Source organism: Sarcophilus harrisii, chromosome 2 (assembly GCF_902635505.1).
Source record: "Sarcophilus harrisii chromosome 2, mSarHar1.11, whole genome shotgun sequence".
Taxonomy (NCBI): domain Eukaryota; kingdom Metazoa; phylum Chordata; class Mammalia; order Dasyuromorphia; family Dasyuridae; genus Sarcophilus; species Sarcophilus harrisii.
Window position 1 is genome coordinate 341,102,628 of NC_045427.1, and position 23,255 is coordinate 341,125,882.

Below are 23,255 nucleotides of genomic sequence, written 5' to 3' on the forward strand. Positions count from 1 at the left end.
TCTGGGGGAGGGGGTGGGAGGTAAGAAGTGAAAAATTGGAACAAAAGGTTTGGCAATTGTTAATGCTGTAAAGTTACCCATGCATATAACCTGTAAATAAAAGGCTATTAAATAAAAATAAAATAAAATAATTGTTGATAATATAAAATATTTGGGAGTCTATTTGCCAAGGCAAAATATGAACACAACTACAAAAAAGTTTCTATACAAATAAAGTCATATCTAATCTCTTGGAAAAATATCAAGTGCTCTTGGATAGGATGAGAAAATATAACAAAAATGATAATACTATCTAAATTAATGTACTTATTTAGTGCCATACCAATCAAACTCCCAAGAAATTATTTTACAGATCAAGAAGAAATAATAACATGTGGAAGAACAAAAGGTCAAGAATTTCAAGGGAATTAATGAAAAATGCCAATGAAGGTGGCCTAACTATGTCAAACCTAAAACTATATTATTAAGCAATGGTCATCAAAACCATTTGGTACTGGCTAAGAAATAGAGTAGTTGATTAGTGGAACAGGTTAGATTCACAGGACAAAATGGTGAATGACTATAGTAATGTAGTGTTTGACAAACCCAAAGACCCCAGCTTTTGGTGTAAGAACTCACTATTTGACAACAACGGCTGGGAAAATTGGAAACTGAGCAGAAAGTAAGCATTGACCCACACCTAACACCCTCTACCAAGATAAGTTTGAAATGGGTTCATGATTTAGACATAAAGAGTCATATTATAAGCAAATTAGAAGAACATAGGATAATTTATCTCTCAGATCTGTGGAGAAGGAAAGAATTTGTAATTAAAGAAGAACTGGAGCTCATTATAAAAACAATATAGATAATTTTGATTACATTAAGTTAAAACATTTTTGTATAAACAAAAGTAATGCAGACATAATTAGAAGGGAAGCAATAAACTGCACATTTTTACATTCATTTACATTCTGATAAAGGCCTTGTTTCTAAACTATATAGAGAATTACTCAAATTAATAAGAAATCAGGCCATTCTCCAACTGATAAATGGTCAAAGAATATGAACAGATAATTTTCAGATGAAGAAACTGAAACCATTTCTAGTCATATGAAAAGTTTCTCTAAACCACTACTGATCAGAGAAATGCAAATTAAGAGATAATTGAGGTACTACTACACACCTCTCAGATTGGCTAATATGACAGGAAAAGATAATGACGAATGTTGGAGGAGATGTAGAAAAAAATGAGACACTAATACATTGTGGGTAGAGTTGTGATCTGATTCAACCATTCCAGAAAGCAATTTGAACCTATGTCCAAAGGATTATTAAACTGTGCATATTCTTTGACCCAGCGATGTTTCTACTGGGCTTATATCTTAAAGAGATCTTAAAGGAATGAAAGGGACCCACATGTGCAAAAATGTTTCTGGCAGTCCTTTTTGCAGTGGCAGGAAACTGAAAAATGAAAGGATGCCCATGATTTTTCTTGTGAAGCATGATAATTATATAAATATGTTTGTCTATATTGGATTAACACATATTTTTATTTTTACCATGCTCAACATATTGGATTACTTGCCATCTAGTGGAGGGAGTGGGGGGAAAGGACACAAGATTTTTCAAGGGTCAATACTGGAAAATTATCCTTGCATATGTTTTGAAAATTTAAAAAATTCATTGAAAAACAAAAACAAAAAGGAGTCCTGCCAAATTTTTTTATGATGCAAATATGGTACTTATTTATCCCTAAACAGGAAGAGTCAAAATAGAGAAAGAAAAGTACCGACCAATATCCCTAATGAATATTGATACAAAAATTTAAATTAAATATTAGCAAAGTGATTACAACAATTTATCAGCTAGATAATACCAAGTGCAATTCATACCAGGAATATAGGACTGGTTCAACATCAGGAAAACTATTGGCATAATTGACTATATCAGTAATAAAAATAACATAATAAATATAAATAATAAAATAAAAATCAATAATAAAATATATAATAATCTTGGAATAAACATAGAAAAAACTGTTGACAAAATATAACACACACTGATATTAGAACACTACAGAGCTTTAGAATAAAGGGATTTTTCCTTAAAATGATAAGCAGTTTCTTTACAAAAATCATCATCAAACATTATTTGTAATAGGGAGAAGCTAGAAGCATTCTTTTTTTTTTTAAATTTAATAGCCTTTTATTTACAGGATATATACATGGGTAACTTTACAGCATTAACAATTGCCAAACCTCTTGTTCCAATTTTTCACCTCTTACCCCCCCCACCCCCTCCCCTAGATGGCAGGATGACCAGTAGATGTTAAATATATTAAAATATAAATTAGATACACAATAAGTATACATGACCAAAACGTTATTTTGCTGTACAAAAAGAATCAGACTCTGAAATATTGTACAATTAGCTAGGGAAGGCAATCAAAAATGCAGGTGTGCATAAATATAGGGATTGGGAATTCAATGTAATGGTTAGCTAGAAGCATTCTTAATAAGATTAGATGTGAACAAGGATGCCCATTATCACCACTATTATTCATTATTGTATGAGAAATGTTGATATTAGCAATAAGAAAAGAAAAAGAAATTAAAAGAATTAGAGTGAGTAATGAGAAAACAAAATTATCATTTTTTTGCAGATGATATGATATATACCCAGAGAATTCTAGATAATCATCCAAAAACCTATTTGAAACAATTAACAGCTTCATCAAATTAGAAGGATATAAAATAAATTTGAAGGATATAAAATAAATCCACATAAGTCATCAGCATTTCTATATTGCCAACAAAGCCCAGAAGGAAAAGCTAGAAAGAGAAATTCAGTTTATAATAATTGTAGACAAAATAAAACATTTGAGTATCTACATCCCAAGACAAACCCAGATACTATTTGAACACAATTACAAAATACTTTTCATGTAAATAAAGTCAGATCTAAACATTTGGAAAAGTATCACTTGCTCATAAAAAAGCTGAACTGGTATAATAAAAATCACAACTCTAACTAAATGGGCCTACTTGTTCAATGGTGTACCAATCAAACTCCCAACAATTATTTTATATAGCTAGAAAAAATAACAATAAAATTCATCTAGAAGAACAAAAGGTCAAGAATATCAGAAGAAAAAATACAAAGGATGGTGGCCTAGCAGTAGGAGACCTAAAATTCTGTTATAAAGCAATAATCATCATTAGTACTAGCTAATAAATAGAGTGGTAGATCAGTGGAATAGACTAGATACACATGACACAATAATCAATGACTTTAGTAATCTAGTATTTGATAAACTCCCAAACTGTTAGCTCCTGGAATAAGAACTCATTATTTCACAAAAAGTGCTGAGAAAACTGGAAAATATGTCAGAAATTTGGCATAGACCTACATCTCATATCCTGTGCCAACATAAAGTTATTATGATTTGGGTATAAAGGGTGATACCCTAAGCAAATTAGAAAATCAAGGGAGAGGTTACCTATCAGATCTTTGGAGAAGAGTGGATTTTATGGCCAGAGTAGAATACATGGACAACTTTGGTTACATTAAATCAAAAAGTTTTTGCAGAAACAAAACCAACACAAACAAGATTAAAAGGAAGGACAAAGGTGGGGAAAAGTTTTTAAAGCTAGTGTTTATGACAAAGGCCTCATTTTAAAAAAATATATAAAGAATTGTGTCAAATTTATCAAATACAAGTCATTTCCCAATTGATAAATGATCAAAGGATATGAAAAGACAATTTTAGATGAAATTAAAACTATAATCATATGAAAAAATACTGTAAATCTGTTTTAATTAGAGAAATGCATATTAAAACATCTCTGAGGTACCATTACAGATACCTCTCAGATTAAGAAAACAGGAAAAAATAATGAGAAATGTTGGAAAACTGAGACACTAAGTCTTGCAGGTGTCCTCAAACTTTTTAAATAGGGGGCCAATTCACTGTCCCTCAGACTGTTTGGAGGGCCAGACTATAGTAAAAACAAAAACTTTGTTTTATGGGCCTTCAGATAAAGAAACTTCATAGCCCTGGGTGAGGGGGATAAACGTCCTCAGTTGCTGCATCTGGCCTGCTGGCCATAGCTTGAGGACCCCTGCAAGGCATTGTTCATGGGGTTGTGGAATGACCCAACCATTCTTGAGAGCAATTTGGAGCTATGATCAAAGGGCTAAACTGTGCATACCCATTGATCTAGCAGTAACACTACTCATCTCTATCCCAAGGAAATCATAAAAGAAGGAAAAGGACTCACATATGCAAAAATGTTTGTAGCATTTTTGTGGTGGCAATTCGCGCCCATTCAGTTGGGGAATGACTAAAGTTATGGTATATGAATTCACGTCCTTTATAACAGGTGAGTTTGATAGTTTCACCTCCCTGGTATCATTAGAAAGCAACACATCACTCTGTAATTCTATTCCTTGATTTCCTAAACTCTTAAAAAAGTTGCCTTAGCTATCTTTTGGGTAAATGGGATCATTAAAATTAAGAATTAAGAATACCACTACACACCTGTCAGATTGGCTAAGATGACAGGAAAAAATAATGATGATTGTTGGAAGGGATGCGGGAAAACTGGGACACTGATAAATTGTTGGTGGAGTTGTGAACGAATCTAAACATTTTGGAGAGCAATCTGGAATTATGCCCAAAAAGTTATCAAACTGTGCATACCCTTTGATCCAACAGGGAAAGGGACCTGTATGTGCCAAAATATTTGTGGCAGCCCTGTTTGTAGTGGCTAGAAACTGGAAAATGAATGGATGCCCATCAATTGGAGAATGGTTGGGTAAATTGTGGTATATGAATGTTATGGAATATTATTGTTCTGTAAGAAATGACCAGCAGGATGAATACAGAGAAGCTTGGAGAGACTTACATGAACTGATGCTAAGTGAAATGAGCAGAACCAAGAGATAATTATATACGTCAACAACGATACTGTATGAAGATGTAATCTGATGGAAGTGGATTTCTTTGACAAAGTGACCTAATTCAGTTTCAATTGATCAATGATGGACAGAAGCAGCTACACCCAAAGAAAAAACACTGGGAAATGAATGTAAACTGTTTGCATTTTTGTTTTTCTTCCCGGGTTATTTTTACCTTCTGAATCCAATTCTCCCTGTGCAACAAGAAAACTGTCTGGATCTGCACACATACATTGTATCTAGATACACTACAACATATTCAACATATATAGGACTGCTTGCCATCTAGGGGAGGAGGTGGAGGGTGGGAGGGAAAAATCGGAACACAAGTGAGTGCAAGGGATAATGTTGTAAAAAAATTACCGTGGCATGGGTTCTGTCAATAAAAAGTTATTATAATAAAAAAAAAAGAATTAAGAAGAGCTGTTGTCTTAATTTGTATTTGTCTGATGAATAATGATTTAAAGCATCTTTTCAAATGACTAGAAATGGTTTTAATTTCTTCATCTGAAAATTTCCTGTTCATCTCTTTTGGGCATTTATCAATTGGAGAATGGCTTGAATTCTTAACAATTTGAGTCAATTCTTTATATATTTTAGAAATGAGGCCTTTATCAAAAAACTTGAATGTAAATTTTTTTCCTCCAGTTTATTACCACTCTTCTGATTTTGTCTGCATTGCTTTTGTTTGTACAAAACCTTTTTTAACTTAATATAATCAAAATTATCCATTTTGAATTCAACAATGTACTTAAATTCTTCTTTGGTCACAAGACCACCTTCCTTCTCCACTGATCTGACAGGTAAACTATCCTTTGTTCTTCTAATTTGTTTATAACTGTTTATGTCTAAATCATGAACTCATTTTGATCTTATCTTGGTATAGGGTGTTAACTATGGGCCAATACTAGTTTCTAATTCTCCCAGAAGTGTTTGTCAAATAGTGAGTTCTTATCCCAAAAGGTAGAGTCTTCAGGTTTATCAAACACTAGATAACTATTGTCATTGACTATTTTGTCCTGTGAACCTAAGCTATGCCACTGATCAACTATTCTATTTCTTAGCCAGTACCAAATGGTTTTGATGACTGCTACTTTATAATGTAGTCTGATACAGCTAGGCCACCTTCATTTGCATTTTGTTTCATTAATTTCTTTGAAATTCTTGACCTTTTGTTCTTCCAGATAAATTTTGTTATTTTTTCTAGCTCTGTGAAGTAATCTTAGGATTTTGATTGACATGACATTGAATAAAAAGATTGATTTAGGTGATATTTTCATTTTTTTATTATATTAGCTTGACCTACACATGAGCACTTGATTTTCCCAAGAGATTAGATCTGACTTTATTTGTATGGAAAGTGTTTTGTAATTGTGTTCATATAGTTCTTGACTTTTCCTTGATAGGTAGACTTCCAAATACTTTATATTCTCTAACATTATTTAAATGGAATTTCTCTTTATATCTCTTGCTGCTGGATGATGCTGATGAATCAAATGGATTTATTTTGCATCCTGCAATTTTGTTAAAATTGTGAATTGTTTCTAGTAGGTTTTTTTTTGTTGATTCTCTAGGATTCTCTATGTATACCATCATGTCATTTGCAAAGAGGGACAATTTGGTTTCCTCCTTACCTATTCTAATTCCTTTAATCTCTCTTTCTTACATTTCTAATATAATTTTGAATAATAATGGTGACCTTGGGCAGCCTTGTTTCACCCTCATCTTATTGGGAATGGTTCTAGTTTATCCTCATTCCATTTGATGCTTGCTGATGGCTTTAAATAGATGCTACTGATCATTTTAAGGAAAATTCCATTTATTCCTATACTCTCTGTTTTTTAATAATGAGTGTTGGATTTTGTCAAATACTTTTTCTGCATCTATTGAGATAATCATATGATTTTTGTTAGTTTCGTTATAGATATAGGCAATTATTAATTGGTGTTTCTAATATTGAACCAACTGTGCATTCTTGGTATAAATCCTACTTGGTGATAGTGTACTATCCTTGCTGAAATCTCTTTGCTAATATTTTATTTTAAGATTTCTGTATCAATATTCATCAGGGAAATTGGTGTATAATTTTCTTTCTTTGTTTTGACCCTCCCTGGTTTAGTTTTGGAATCTTTACAAACTGTTAAGCCATTAGAGTTGATAGAGAAAATAATTATCTAATTTAGCATGGTTCAATATGATTGATTTGATCTTAGGAGGAGATATTTTGGGCCAGAACTTAAAACAAGGTACTAAGTACAACTGATAGAAATGATGCTTGTGTTCATACCTTTAGAGAGCTCATAGAAACAAGAAATATTTAAGTACTCATTGGAGTTCACATGTTTGGGAGATTTCAGGATTTAGAAAGGGATATCTGAATTCATACCTCCCTTAATCCCTACTCCAGAAAGCGGAATCAGCCTTTTACACTCAGCATAAATACAGCTCCAGTGAGCCACTCGAGAGAGTTACTTGGGAACATTCCCAGGGGTCGGAGAGGAGTACTCTGGAAGGAAGCCTACAAGCCCTCTCTCGAAGGCAAGAGAGCTTCATTGCATCTTCCACCTTGGTGCTGGCTGGAGGTTGAAGGACAAACCTTTGGATTTGGAGACATTTGGAGGGAGCTCTTGGAACCAAGCAGAGAGATAGGCCCGAGCTAACCAGGCTATACTGAAGGACAAAATAAAAGATCTGAACTTTTATCAACTGGCTGTGATTTTGGGTGATTATTTACTTGTAACTGAAACTAAAGCTGCCTCCAGAAACCTCCTCAAGAAACCTTCTCCCTCAGAGAGAACTATTATTATTTTAAAGAACAAAAACACCAACAGTTTAGGTCTATCTCATAAAAAGAATTTGGTAGGATTCTTTCTTTATTTTTCCAAAGAGTTTGCATAATATTGGAATTAATTTTTCTTTTAATGTATGGTAGAAGTCATATGTAAATCCCTCTGGCCCTGGAGATTATTTCTTAGGGAGTTCATTTTCATTTGTTGAAGTTCATTTTTAAAAATGGGACTATTTAATTATTTTGTTTCCTCCTCTGTTAATCTAGACAATCTATATTTTTCAGAAATATTCATCCATTTCACTTAGATTATCATATTTATTGGCAAAATAACTCCCAATTATTGCTCCAATTTTCTTTTCATTGGTGGAAAGTTCCTCTTTTTCATTTTTGATATTAACAATTTGATTTTCTTTTTTCTTTTTCCTGATCAAATTAAAGTTTATATATTTTGATGTTTTTTAAAAAATAAAACGAGCTCATAGTTTTGTTTATGAATTCAGTAGTTTTTTTTACTTTCAAATTTATTAATTATTAGTTTCAATTTTATTAATCTCTTTTATTTTCAGAATTTCAAATTTGGTATTTACTTGGGGGCTTTTTATTTGTTCTTTTTCTAGCTTTTTAGTTGTAAGTCCAATTCATTGATTTTCTCTTTTTCTATTTTATGCAAGATATAGAGATATAAACCTTCCCCTAAGATCTGTTTTGACTGCATTCCATAAATTTTGATATGCTGTCTCATTATTGTCATTCTTTTGAATGAGATTATTGAGTGTTTGTGATTTGTTGTTTCTCTCACTCACACTTTAAGTTCAGATTACTTAATTTCTAATTAATTTTTGCTCTATTGTCCCCCAGCTCTTTATTACATGTGATTCTTATTGCATCATGATCTGAAAAAGATACCGTTACTATTTCTGCCTTTCTGTATTTGATTTTGAGATTTTTGTGCCCTAATACATGGCCAATTTTTGTATCGGTTCCATGAATTGTAGAGAAAAAAGTATATTCCTTTCTGTCTCTGTTTAATTTTCTCCAAAAACCTATCATACCTAACTATTTACTTCCTTAACTGCTTATTTTCTCCAAAAACCTATCATACCTAACTATTTACTTCCTTAACTGCTTATTTATTTCATGGTTCAATTTATCTAATTCTGAGAGAGCAAGGTTGAGATTCCCCACTAGTATAGTTTTACTTTCTGTTTCTTCTTGCAGATCTCAACTTCTGCTCCAGGAATTTGGATGCTATACCACTTGGCACATATATGTTTAGTACTGGTATTATTTCATTATCTATGGTGCCCTTTAGCAAAATATAGTTTCCTTCCTTATCTCTTTTAATAAGAAACATAACAGATTCTGCTCCAACCTTTTACTTTACTCTGCTTTGTACTCTGTATGTATCACTATGCTTTAAATGTGTTTCTTGTAAAAAACATATTGTAGGATTTGGGCTTTTAATCCATTTTGTTATCTGCTTCTGTTTTATAGGAGAGTTCTCTTATTCACATTCACAGTTAAAATGACTAATTCTGTATTTCCCACCATCTTATTTATCCCAAGTTATGCTCTTCTCTTTCTTTTCCTTTTTTCCTTCCTCCCAATATTTTGCTTTTGACTACCACTTCCCTCAAACATCTCTCCCCCTTTACAGCCCCTTCCTCTCTCTTATACATTTCCCCCATTATTTCTGTTTTCCCTTCTAGTAGCTTCCTCTTTTCCTTTCCCCTTTCCCCTCCCATTTCCTTGTAAATGAATAGTATGTTGAAAGGAGAAGACAAGAATTTTGCAAAGAAAATGGATAAAAATCCACTTATTAAAAAACCTGTGTTTCAGATAAAATGTTTAGGATTGGCATAGACTGTTCAGAGCACCAGATAGAGAATTGCTTTTCAGATTAGTATGCTGACTGGACCTATCTGATGGAAGAGCAATGGCTAATATTGTCTAGAGGACATTGTTTTCTAACTCTTCATTTAAATATGATTATCTTTGACTGTCAAAACTGACACATTTATAAATCAAATAATTTTGGGGGAACAGTAGGAACATTTTATAAGGATTGCTGGGTTCTTAACTGATAAAGGGTAGATTTTTAAAATTTTTATCTATAACATAAAATATGAATCATTTATCACCAAGTAGCTCTGATATGAGACACTGAAAGATAGAAAAAGACAGAAAGTTTGAGAAGCTAGAAAAATAGTTGGAAGTGTCAAAATAAACTGAGTGCAGGAGAAATCATAAGAAACCGTGACCACAACATTTAGTGTCTTAGATTTGATGCAGATGATGCTTCAGTTGTTTTGTTAGAAATTTGTTGAAGAAAAGAGCTTCTGTGTTGCAAATTTGACTGGAAAAAAGCTTTATGAAATGCTGGAATTTCATTGGAAGAGAAGTAAGTTTTGCTGCTGTGCAAACAGCCAATGATATTCATTTTTCTCTTGTCATTTAGAACCTGAGAGAGGAGTAAGGGAACTTAGGACAGCACAAAGTTAATTGAAGTAACTGAATGAACCATACTGACTTTATTTTGTGACTCAATTCTAGAACTAGCTTAGTCTCTATGAAATTATTGGTCTATTCCAGTTTCTGCCTTGTGAGATAATCTTATTTAAATAGGAAATTTGGAAGAAAATATTTTTGCACTGTTTGAACCTAGCTCTGCATAACTGGGAAACCAAAACACCCCTACCTGCTGCTTAGAGAATCTTAACTAAGGCCCTAGGCTATGCTGACCAGAAACCCAGTCATATCTGAAGACTGATTCTAGAAATTCTCTCATATTTGTACCTATCAGGTAACCCATGTGTTTTATCTGACAATTGGCCCTGTTCTGAAAAATTGATTATTATTATTCTCATATTCTTTTGATTCTTTCTTGGGATAGAGAAGCTCTATTTACAGACACTTTCCCCTGATTTCTGAGAACTGTACCGGTTCACTATTCCTCTTCCAATTGGAAATTTCTTAATCTTTAATCCATTTAAGAATCAGATTATCTATATTGTATTATTTCCCTTTAATTAATTGGCCCCATTTGATTATTTATTTTTAATGTATAAAAGTCAGTCTTCTCTATTAGTTTAGGCCTAAGCTGAGAAGGTCTGGTCCATTTCTTAGGCAATTGGCATACATTGCTTAAAAAATTATAAGCTCAGAAGATAGAACCTTTGTTTTTCTCAGCCATTTCATATTTTATAGGGCAGGCTTTTATCTGGTTTAAAGAGGAGACTAAGAAGGGGGGGAAAGATAAATTTTGTTTCTATCTGTTTTGCTTTGAGTTGTACTTTTCTTTGAAATAAGAGTAAGAGTCCTATCTGCAGGTCTGAGGAGCTTAAGGGAACTTGGTATCACTAAAAATAAAACACTTTTTCTCAGTATTGTTCATGTGTCTATGAATGAAAAGAGTCTGATACTGATTTATCAGTTCTGTTATTGTTCTTCATTTTTAAAGAGGACTATGACATCAGAAAAGTGATGTCATGCCTCGCAAGTGAATGGATTTAAGGGATAGTGGGTTACAAAAAGTCACCAGCTTCACTCTCTACTCCAAAGCCATCTGGATTCAATGGCAAGATGTAAATCAGAATGTGCAACTCCTTGTAGGAGAACAAAAAAGAACAGAAGGCAAGAAGTCACTTCAAAGATTGCATATTATTTCTAGAGGAACCATGGACATTAAGACCTGCCATCCAAAGTTGTGAATTGTCTCTAGGCAATGTGCTTCCTTACTTAAGTATTTCTCTATTAAATGTTTGCATGTGTATGTCTACTATTATCCACAAAACCTAGTCGCATTAATGGGACAGTGTGACCTAGGTTTATGGATGAACTGGGATATCATGATTCCTTATATTGAGTTAAAGTTAATGATTATTTTTGCTTTTGCCTACTGAGCAAGTGATATGCTTTTTGTTGTCTTTTCCCCTTATCAATGCAGATGTGTTTATGGCAGATGACTTATTTGATTTAAATAAGAATGGCAGCAAAAGTTCTAGAGCTACAACGGTGTATACTAAGAGTATATTTATGTCCCATACCAGTATTACCCATAGGACTCTTAAAGAGTAGTGAGTTATAGCAAGATATACTCCCACTCCCACCCTAGAAACTCCAGATGTTCCAACATGAATTTAGGTTGGGTGAGTGAACCAGCCCACAATGCAAGAATGAGGGATGACCCTGGGCTACATGTACATGCTATCTTCTTCATTAGACTCCTGAAGGCATGACTATTATGGGACAACTTTATTGCATTATTGAGCCTATTGCATTGTTGAACATGACTGAGACCCCAGACATCATCTATGTGTACATCCCTGAAAAGTATGCTGACAAGATAAGTGAACTTATCCACAGCATTCAACATTTTTCCATTTATTGTAACCAATGGTTGTATGTATGAAAGGTGTGGTGCTGACTTGAGGCGATCCTTTCTTTTCTTGGTTTTAATTGTTAGGTCAAAATTATCAAAGGTAGCAAAACTGATCCATACTTTGTTGTATTCCAGTGTCAGAGGCTGCTAATCTTTCATGAATAAAAAGTCATGTAACAATTCTTCTTCCACTTCAGTCTTTTCTAGTTAATTTACTGTCAGTGAGGTAATTGATTTTGATGCCATTTCCATCTTTCTTGAAGGCATCTGATAACATTGTTGCAAATAGCATGCTAAATGGCATGTAAACAAAATCACAGCCTTGCTTTACTCTACTGGAGATGGGGAAAGCAAGAAAGCATTTATTGTCCAGAACCCGGACAAGTATGTTGTCATGAAACTGATAAACAATACAGATGAACATCTCTGGGACAACAAATTTTGCCATAATTTTCCACAAACCCCCAAAACTGACAGTATCAAAGACCTTGGTTAGATTGATGAATGTGTGTACATACTTCTGTTCTGCTCTTGGTATTACTTTTGGCATTGTAAAGCAGTAAACATCATATTAACCATTCACAGGCCTTTTCTGAAGCCAGCTGGCCCTTGGGTAGATAGCCATATTCTAGGTGAAGGATCAATCTATTAAAGAGGACTGTAGCATGAATCTTAATAGGAATGACTAAAAAAGAGACTCTTTGATGACTGTTAGAGGACAACCGAATTCCTTTTCCTATATAGAGATGGGCAATGGAGGTATCCTTGAACTCCTGCTGGATAACCACCTCTTGCCATATAATCCAGAAGAGCTCAGCCAGCTTTTGTAATTTGTCTTATAAATCTCAGCTAAAATAGGTGCTTTGCCACATGAAGGGAATTTAATAGCATTCAAAATATTTTCTTCAGTTGGAAGTTTGTCTAAAGATGGATTAGCTTCTACTTGAGTTGTACAGTCAGTTGCTTTAGCACTTATTGATCATTGTTAAGAATACTTTGAAAATGTTCAGCCCATCTCCTTATCGTTAATCATTGTGGCTTCATTAGCACTGAGTAGTTGAGATATGCCAAAGGATTTTAATTCATAATTAAATTCAGGGCATCAAAAAATGCTTTGGATTGTTACTATCATCATTAAACTAAATGGGTCTTCTTAATAAGTGAAGAATCCTACCTTTGTCTAATACTTGCACTTCACTTTTAATGGAATTAAATGCTACCTTCTTAGAGAGGGACAAACCATCCTACTATGAAGCCTGTGAAATTTCATTTTACATTTTAGCTTCTTAATTTCCCAAACATTTTTGTCAAAGCAGTCTTGATGTTTGTGAATGTTCTAGTTGAGATGAATAAATGTGGTACTATACACAAAAATCTCTGAAAGACACATTCCTTTTCTCATCCATTGTTGCCAACTATATATTGGCTCAACCTTTCCTCCAAGATAGTGACATGCTTTAATCTGTTAATCCTAAGTCATTTTTCATTTCATAATTGTCTTGCCTTACAGATGCTGTTTTTGTTGAATGCAAGTGTTGAGCTTAGAGAGGATAAGTCTATGACCAATCTAGTTCTCTGTACCACATTTCACCTTTGTTACTCTCACATCCTCTTTTCATTATCATGACATAGTCTATTAAATGCCATTGTTTGCTGTGAGGATGCATTCATCAATTTTTATTGTGTTTAGGTAAACAAAAACTAATATTGCTAATGAGGTCATGAGAGGCAGATGTCTTAAGTAGTAAGTGACCCTTGCTTTTGTTTGTTTCCAACTCCATTTCCCACAAAGAATTCCTACTATGTTTAATAATCTGTGCCTACTCTGGTGTTAACATGACTCAAAATTGTAAACTTGTATGGGAACCTTCATGATGAGGTTTCTAGGTCTTCATAAAATTTTTCTTTGACTTCATCAGAATTTATCATGGTGGAAGAATATGCACTGATGATGATGGCCCTGCATGGGACAATCCCATTGTCATGAGTCTGTTGCTCACTCCTTTTCAGGGCATATATGCTTGCTGATTGGGCATTGCCTTAGTAAAACTGAGATCTATTAAAGACTTTAACTTGAAAAGTTCAAGATCTCCCATTCCATCTTGCTCCATCTCCAGTCATTCTGATCTATTTCTTGCCACTTGCCCCAGATGGCAAGAGAAAAGTCTATATGAATAGTGATGGTTCAGCATGGAATGCAGCAAAAGCAGTAATCAGAGAAAAAATTATATTTCTAAATGCTTAATAAAATAAAGAAAGGAAAGACCAATTAAACGGGGGTATAATTTAAAAAGTTACAAAAATAACTAATTAAAACCCCCTCACTAAATACCAGATTAGAAATCCTAAAAACCAAAAATGAGATTTAAAAAATTGAGTTTAAGAAAATCATTGGATTAATAAATAAACCGAGGAGTTCATCTTATGAAAAAAAAATCATTGGTTAATATGATTTTAAAAAATAGAAGAAAACCAAATCACTAATATGAAAAATGAAAAGGATGAATATACCACTATCAAAGATGAAATCAAAACAATTTTAAGCTGTTATTTTGTGCAATTATATACTGATAAATTTAGCAATTTAATTTAAATTGAATAACATTTTCAAAAACATAAACTGCTTAGATTAGCAGAAGAGGAAATAGAATATCTAAGTAAACCTATTTTAGAAAAAAAAGAAATTGAACAGGCCATAAATGAGCTTCCTAAGAAGAAAGTGTCAGGACCAGGCCAATTTATAAGTGACTTCCACCAAACACTTAAAGATCAGCTAATTCTAATATTAAATAAATTATTTGGAATATTTGGCAAAGAAGGAGTTCTACCAAATTCCTTTTATGAAACAAATATGGTACTAATACCTAGATCAGGAAGATCAAAAATAAAGAAAGAAAATATATATCAATCTCATTAAAGAATATGGATGCAAAAATCCTAAATTAAATTGTAGCCAGGAGAGGACGATAGTATGTTACAGAGATTATACATTGTAACCAAATAGGATTTTTAGCAGGAACACAAGGAAACCTATTAACATAATTGTATCAATTACAAAAGTAAAAAAAAAAAAGAAAAGGTGATTTTATCAATAGAGGTAAAAATTTTTTGACAAAATAACAACACTCATTCCTATTTAAAAAAAAATTTGAAAGCATAGGTATAAATGGAATTTTTTTTAAAAATAAGAATCATTTACCTAAAATCAACAGCAAGGATTATTTGTGATGAGGATAAGCTGGAAGCTTTTCCAAAGAGATCATGAACAAAACAAGGATGCCCATTGTCACCAATGTTATTCAAATATTGTATTAGAAATCTTAGCAAAAGCAATAAGACAAAAAAAAAATTGAATACTGGGCTCAAATCAGTTACAAAGTACTTATGAAGGAAGATGCTATCCAGAGAAAGAACTTATAAACAGAAGTATGTACAGTGCGATTTTATATATTTATGTCTAAGGGTAGCAGTCTCTAGGCCTCAAACTATGGCCTGTGGGCCAGATACAGCAGCTGAGGATGTTTATCTCCCTCACCCAGGGCTATGAAGTTTCTTTATTTAAAGGCCCACAAAACAAAGTTTTTGTTTTTACTATAGTCCAGCTCTCCAACAGTCTGAGGGACAGTGAACTGGCCCCCTATTTAAAAAGTTTGAGGACCCCTGTTCTAGGGTGAAAGGGAGAAAAATAATAAAATAGTGTACAATGGAAAACAAAAGAAAATTTAGAAAGGTGCACAGAAAAATAGGGTAGCTTTGAAAACAACGTATAGTAATTATTACATCGTTTAGTTTTTTTTTTAGTTTAGTTTTTTTAACAGTGTGAAATGGAAATTCACGGTTTTATATTTAATCTTCTTTTATGCTCTATGTACATGGACCTTTTTTGCCTTTATATGTTTAAGTTCAAAATGAATAAAAACTTTAAAAAGAAGCAAGGGAATTTTGGTTGCTGCAGTTAATTGCCCTTCTATGAAATATCCATGAAGAGACTGAGAATTTAATTGTCATTTTAGAAAGATTGATGACTATGATGACAGAAGAGATGACCAAAAAAAAGGGCCTAGGAGAATTTATTTCCTGAAAGAACTGAATTTATTCTCTATCTTATGAAGAAACAAAAAGGATTCTTTAGAATGGAGTTTAACTGCTATCTTCAGATAACTAAATATTAAGACTGTTTCTATATTGTAGAAGTCCACAATTTGTAGTGATGATTAAAATTGACTTTAGTTATAATTTTTGTACAATTGATACATTTTAAAATTGTTAGATTATTTATGTTTTTGCTTTGTTGCTTGCTTCTTAAACTAATAAATAACTGTAGTCAGCAATTGATTTTTCCCTAGGAGATTAGTGAATCTGATATAAAGAGATGAACAAACATTTATGGGAAATGAGTTTTCTGTAGTTTTAGTAAATAAATGACAATTCATAACCTGAGGAATGTGCTCAGAACTAATTGATTAATGAGGACATTGCAATTTTAGCAATTAATTTGGAAGTATCCAAATATACTCTTTGATAGTAGTGGGACTACTTTAGGTAAACTAAATTTAGAAGGTATTTAAGGTTAGAACCCAAGCTTTAAAATGTATACTGTAATTGGAATGGGTTAACAAATCTGTGAGGAATGAATGGATTTTTTCCTAATGTAATTCACCCACAGAACCTCTTATTTATGAATCTTTGACTTCATCTCCTTTAAGCTAGAATTGATTTCTGGTTTTTACTTGCTCCTTTTCTGAACAGATTTGCTGCCTCAAGTTCTATAGCCAAAGCTATTATCTTGGCTTTCATTATCACTACTATATGACTCTTTGACTTCTCAGACAAACTCACTTAGCTCATTCTGTGTTTATAGTTTGTACCAGAAAATGTTGTAATAAGGATTAGCTAGATGGTGCAGTGGATAAGGTATCAGCCCTGGAGTCATGAGAACCTGAGTTCAAATCCAGTCTCACACACTCCATACTTACTGGCTGTTTGACTCTGGGCAAATCTTTTATCCCAATTGCTTCTGAAAAAAAAGAAAGAAAAGAAAGAAACAGAATATTCAGAAATAAAAGTCTTTCTCCTGGTGTAACTGAGTCTTGCCTGTTCCTACCAAGGGAATAGTACTAGATTAATAAAGAACGGGCTTCATCTCATTTTGCATTGGAAAAAAAAAAGATAATTGGAAAACATTATTTTTAAAAAAGTAGATTGTGGGTAGGGATTGTCAGTCTTAAGTGCAAATACTATAGAATTTTATGAGTGCCTCATTTTCCCATACTTACTACTGCATTGTGTGGTCTAGCATAATTAATAAGTTAGTTGGTAGACTTAGGGATACTCTTTCACTAGAATTTTAGTTAGAAGAGATATTATAGGTCATGTTGTCCAATCTGTACTTGACAAAGAATCTCTGCAACAACAACAAAAAATTCATTCTTAGAGTTTTGACCTACTTCCATGGACACATTTTTTCAGATAGGATATTACTTTAAGAGAGGATAAATACAAATAAATGCTAAATAAACATTCAATGTTCTCCCATAAACATTATTTATTTGAACAGTTAAGTGTGACAATTTCTTAGCACAGCAGGTATATGCAGCTACAAACACAATAAAGAATGTATTAGTAATACTAGAAATCTAATTAGCAGAAACAATTCCATAAGGAAATAACAGTCACTATGAGTCTATAGTGGTCCAGCCATCGAAATTCATTGGAAATTAAAACAAATATCAAACTAGTGTTGTCCTGCAACAGCGTTTTTCTGTAGTGAAGAAAAACCAAAATGGATGTAAACAAATAGCACCCATTCAATACATTAGGCCAATTTAAACTTGAAGAACAATGTAACAGGTAAAAATTGAATGCTAAAAGTGGTTATTTACAGCCTTTTTCCTATAATACTAATGTGTTAGCTAACCTCTTTTTGCCATTTCCCCCATTTAAATTTATTACTGACTGAACTTCTTGATACATTGGCAAATAAATCATTGTACAACAAACTAAAGAGATTAACTTCTCTCCACTCTTTCTTAAAGTTTGTTAAACATACTCTATGAAATAAATAAAAGCAAAGAAATGTCATTGCAAATATCATGCAATTAATTTATACATAAATAGCAAGAGTTAACATTCTGGAGTCATACATAACTTGTTTTTTTCCTCTTTAGTCAGAATTATCCCAGAAAGTTAAATTGTGAGAGATTAGCAGAGTAAAGTTACATTTTTATTTATAGTAAGCATGAGGGAAATGGGTACAAGTATAAGATTAAAAAAGGAAATTCCTGAGAATATAAATATCATGGATGACAATATTTGAGATATTTTGTGGGAAACGTACATTTGTATGGATAGATGCTCTGCTCTGTTCTGCTATGGATGATATTGAAAAAGGGCAAATTTACTCTACCACAAAGAACAATTAGTATCCTCACAGAGCTATTATTTTAAAGCTTGACTTTCTTTTCACTTTTGACATATTGGAGAGCCAATATCATTTGGACCAGACTCCATGATATATGGTAGCACAATTCCAGTAGGGGCTGGGAAGTGGCATAATAAGTATCAGAAGAACTGAAAATATATGTAGAGGCCTGCCATGGTAACTATTATTACCATTTTCAGTAGAGACTAAAATGAAAAACTATTTTTGATGTAATTTTTAAAGTTCCATTCTGCTGATACCATGTGCCATCACAAGAAATTAGTGACTCCAGGGACTGACTAGTTCTAATTGTAAAGCTTTATTTTTAAATGACTGATATTATTATGCTAATTTACAACAAAATCATTTAGTATTTAGTAGAGCCATAACTAACAATCTTATCACTAAATGTAATCTCAAATTAAAAGTAGGGGTAGAAGACCTCAACAATAGGCATATTAGGTACCCTCTCAGAGGATTGCAAAATGAGCAGAAAAGTCCTAAGAAAGAGATTCCACCATGGTGGAGGTGGAGGTAGAATTTAATACCACCGTGTGGAGACATAGGACAGAGCTTTGTGGAAAAACAGGTCCTAAATATTACTGGAACCCTGACCTTTGAGAGCAACAGAGTCCATAAAGAGGGAGATACCAGGATACCACAAGGGTATTATTGGGGAGGCCATTGGATAGCAAGATAGCCTGAGTAGGAAGAGCTGACTTGGTTTGTGTCTGTCAGTGGAACAAAGCAAGCTATTTGGTAATATAACTAATTATTATACCTATATCCAGAGGGACAAATGATATTATAGAAAAAATGGAAGTGTAAGCAATTTAAAAATTGTAATCTTTTTGAATTATTTATATTTTTTTGCTCTTTCTAAATATCAAAGCCCTGAAAAAATATCTAGGTCACCTTTTCTAGGTATACTTAGTTACTTTGCTTAAGTTATGGCTCTAATACTTGAACTACATGTATCTACACAGAACTCAATAAGGAATAAATTGACCACATCTTCAAATTTTCTTTTCAAGTCATTCTTACTTATAGTATAGAACTCTTTGAGGGAAAACTTGGGGAAAGTAAGCATGAACATTTTCTCCTAAGATGGCAGCACTATCATGAAGAAAAAATAGCTCACCTAAATTAAAGTCCAAATGAAATAACAGAAAAAAAACCCTAAATTGGACACAGAGTAACACTGCAGTATACCCAGGTATATTATTGATCAAAAGAACCAAACACCAAAGCTGTTGCAGACATGTTAACATTGGAGATATTGAGAGAATACATGGCAGAATTATAGAATACAAAGAATGTGGAAGACCAGCTTTATTCTTCCAACTTCTTAGTTGATATTAACAGTCTCTGAACCATCCACATTTCCCCCCTTACTGTCATCAGGTCTGATCTTGAATAAATTTAGCGACTTTCAACTAGGGATGAATAAAGGTAGCTGGCTTCTGAATAGGGCTCTTGTTATGCTATTGATGCCCTGCTGGAGTAGAAATCAGGTACTGGCAGTCCAGTATGAAGTGTTACCTACAAGAAGAATATGGTCAGAAATTGTAATCCTGCTCTACCTGCCCTCTAATATAGTATTATAATATAGTATTCTCTAATATAGTATTATAATATAGTATAGTATAATATAGTATTATAATATAGTATATATAGTAGTATAATATAGTATATATAGTATTATTAATAATAATATTAGATATAGTATACCTAATATAATATTCACATTCTGTGAATTTCTTCTTTGATGTCTACTTTCAGAGAATCAAAAAGAAATCGGATTAAGGCATTAATTTTAAATTTTATCAATATGCTTTTCAACCTCCCTAACATTCTGGTGGAAACTTGTTGCAGATAGTGAGACATGTTTAACAGAAATGCAACTTAGATTCAGGAGAATGTAGCTGAAGGTCACCTCTGAAGCCTCTTTATCTTATGTCTGGAAAGTGAAAGCATGTACTGGAAAAATTTTATTCTTTATAGGGCCTACTTAAATATTCCTAGGGTCAAACCCTTTCATCTATATTTAGTTACATTAATACAAACTATTAACCATCACATTTAACCCAGTTCGATTATATTAATTTTTAAGTTCCTTTTTTTTTAGAGTAGCTAGGTGGAAAAGTGGATAGAGTATTAGGTCTAGCATCAGAATATTCCCCTTTCTAAGTTCAAATTTAATCTCAGACACTTACTAGTTGTGTGAGCCTGGGCAAATCACTTAACTCTGTTTGCCTCAGTTCTCTCATTTGCGAAATGAGCTGGAGAAGAAATACCAAGAAAATCCCAAATGGGCTCATGAGGAGTCAGATATGACTGAAAATGACTGAACAACTAAATTTCATTTTAGCTTTAAAATTCTATTATTCAATGCAGTCATAAATTGTTGGAAATCTAGATTGAGTGTGTTCAGTGCTGTTTCATGTATTATTCTCATATTTTTCTCATCTTTGTGAAAACTGATCTTACTTCACTATTTTTAGGTTATAAGAAACATTTTCTTCTCAAAGAGAATCTTGAAAACCAAAGGAGAATCACAGGACCACAGATTTTTATACTTTGAAGAGCTGTTAACAATAATCTCATCTAGCCAAGATATTAACAATAATTCTCTCTAGAACATACTTGAAAAATGGTCAGCTAGCCTGTGTTTAAAGATTTTCAATGTAGAGTGAACCTGCTCTCTCTGTCAGGGTAATTCCTTTTTTGGATAGCCCTAATTGTTAAGATGTTTTTTATTATATCAAATCTAAATTTGTTTTTTATAACATCCCCTTGCTCCTGATTATGCCCCCTATGATTAATATTTAGCTCAATATTTTTTCCTTTATGAATAATTAAAAGGTAAATAGAAATTGTGGTAGTAGATCTTAGGTGTGTCAGTATTTTGAAGACTAGCTAAGACATTTTTTTTTCCTCATGAGGCCTGCAGAAAGCAGCTGGAAGTTCACAGTAATTGAATCAATGTATTCTCTTCACTCTACTGCAATAAGCCAGAATATTTAGGAAAATGAGAGGAAATAGAACTGAAATATTTGCTTCAAGGTGATAAGATCATAAGCACAGGGATAATTCTACATATCTATGTGGATTTGTAATTGTAATTAGCTTATTTTGCTCCAGAATCCACTCACAGCATACAACAAAAGAGTTATATACATAGTAACTTATGACTGAATATGTGATTATAATGACTGTCATCACTCCTTTTTTGTTCCATGTGATGCCCAAGGGCAGACACTAAAAAGAAATTATGTTTCATATTTTAAAAAGTGATGAGCATATAGACTACTGGATAGTTTTTATATAATATTCTTAAAATATATTCCCAGGTCTTAAAATTAGATTAAATACTGTTTATTAACCTGATATAGGTATTTGTATCACCTGTTGCCTTCTCTGTTTCTTTCCCACTTGATTATTTGCAATAGGGAGGGACTATATCTCTACAATGCAATATCAAACTTTGTAGTCAGAACTAAGTACTTATTCAGTTCTCTTTTCCACTCCACATCTTAATTCTATACTCCTTTAAAATCCTCTTCCAGTCTTATAATAACAATCACATCCCTCTCCTCACCATCCTTCTCTGTGATCTTTTAAATTTAATGCTATGAGTTTTACTCTGAAATCACGAGCCTCTGAAGCTGCTGCCATAAAAATGTTTTCTCCATCTGTAGGGACAAAATACTTACCTGTACATTTCTGTTTAGACTGACAGCAGGAAAGAATAGACCCTCCATATTCTCAAAGGCAATAGGACCTTGTTGATCTTCATTGATTGAAAATGTTAAGGTTTTTCTATTTAAGTCAAGAAGGACTCCAATTGTGGCACCCTTTGTGATCCCTCCCTCAGTTCTGTGGGAAAAGAAAATAATTGAAATGGCAGCTAAAATAATTTTTTTCCTTGTTTATAAATGTGAAATATATGAATAATGGATTCTCTCTTTTGCTGCTTCTTAGTGTTAACAATTAAACAAACACCAGTGACAAAAAAATCTTCTGACTCACCGGAGACTAGGTTCTCTTGTTATGCTCTACAATAAATTTTAATTATGAATTTCCCTGGTTTTGATATCATACAACCATAGAAATTTTGAAGTGGAAGGGATCTCAATAATCATGTGATCTAAAATTTTGAGAATAAAGAATTTGAGACTTCCTCAAGTCACATATTTGGTTGGTAGCAAAGTCTGGATTTGAACTCTTATCTCTTGATTTTAAGTCTATTTCACAATATGATACTTTGCTGATTTAATAGTTAAAGCACACACACAAACACACACAAAACACACAAAACCAAAAACAAACAGGTATATAAACCAAGCCTGAAAAATATATGCAAGAATTATGTCTTGGGCCTCAGTGCACATTATAATGAAAGATTTTTCTTGAAAGAGAATCAGTACATTTTAAATTTTAATTTTCAGATTTGAATTTGAATTAAGCAGGTTGGATAATTTTATAACATTATAGACTCCAAGACTCTGTCTAAAAAAAAATCAAAACTGGATGAAAATACTTAAATTGTAGCAATCTTGTGGAATGTGGAGACAAAGAAACATGTTTACAAAAATGTCTGTGATAGGCTTCTAAAGTAAAATTAAATGAAATGTTTCAAATTTGCCCCCTCCCTGCCACACACACATGCATGCACACACACATATACACATACACAAGCACACACACACATTTTTTTG

At 32.8% G+C, this 23,255-nt stretch overlaps 1 protein-coding gene across 2 annotated transcripts in view; it reads right to left on the reverse strand.

The window, feature by feature from the left end:
- Positions 1–17,199: 17,199 nt before the first annotated feature.
- The window catches only part of TRIM9 (tripartite motif containing 9), a 209,761-nt gene continuing 203,705 nt past the window's right edge, over positions 17,200–23,255 (reverse strand). Inside the window, exons 11-12 of one of the 2 annotated variants that reach the window (XM_031952991.1) lie at positions 22,251–22,413; positions 17,200–20,076 (exon numbers count right to left, since the gene is read on the reverse strand). In XM_031952991.1, the coding sequence (XP_031808851.1) occupies positions 20,014–20,076; positions 22,251–22,413 (226 nt within the window). In that variant the 3' untranslated portion in view covers positions 17,200–20,013. The remainder of the gene's footprint in view (positions 20,077–22,250; positions 22,414–23,255) is intronic. The other variant, XM_031952990.1, reaches the window with a different exon arrangement.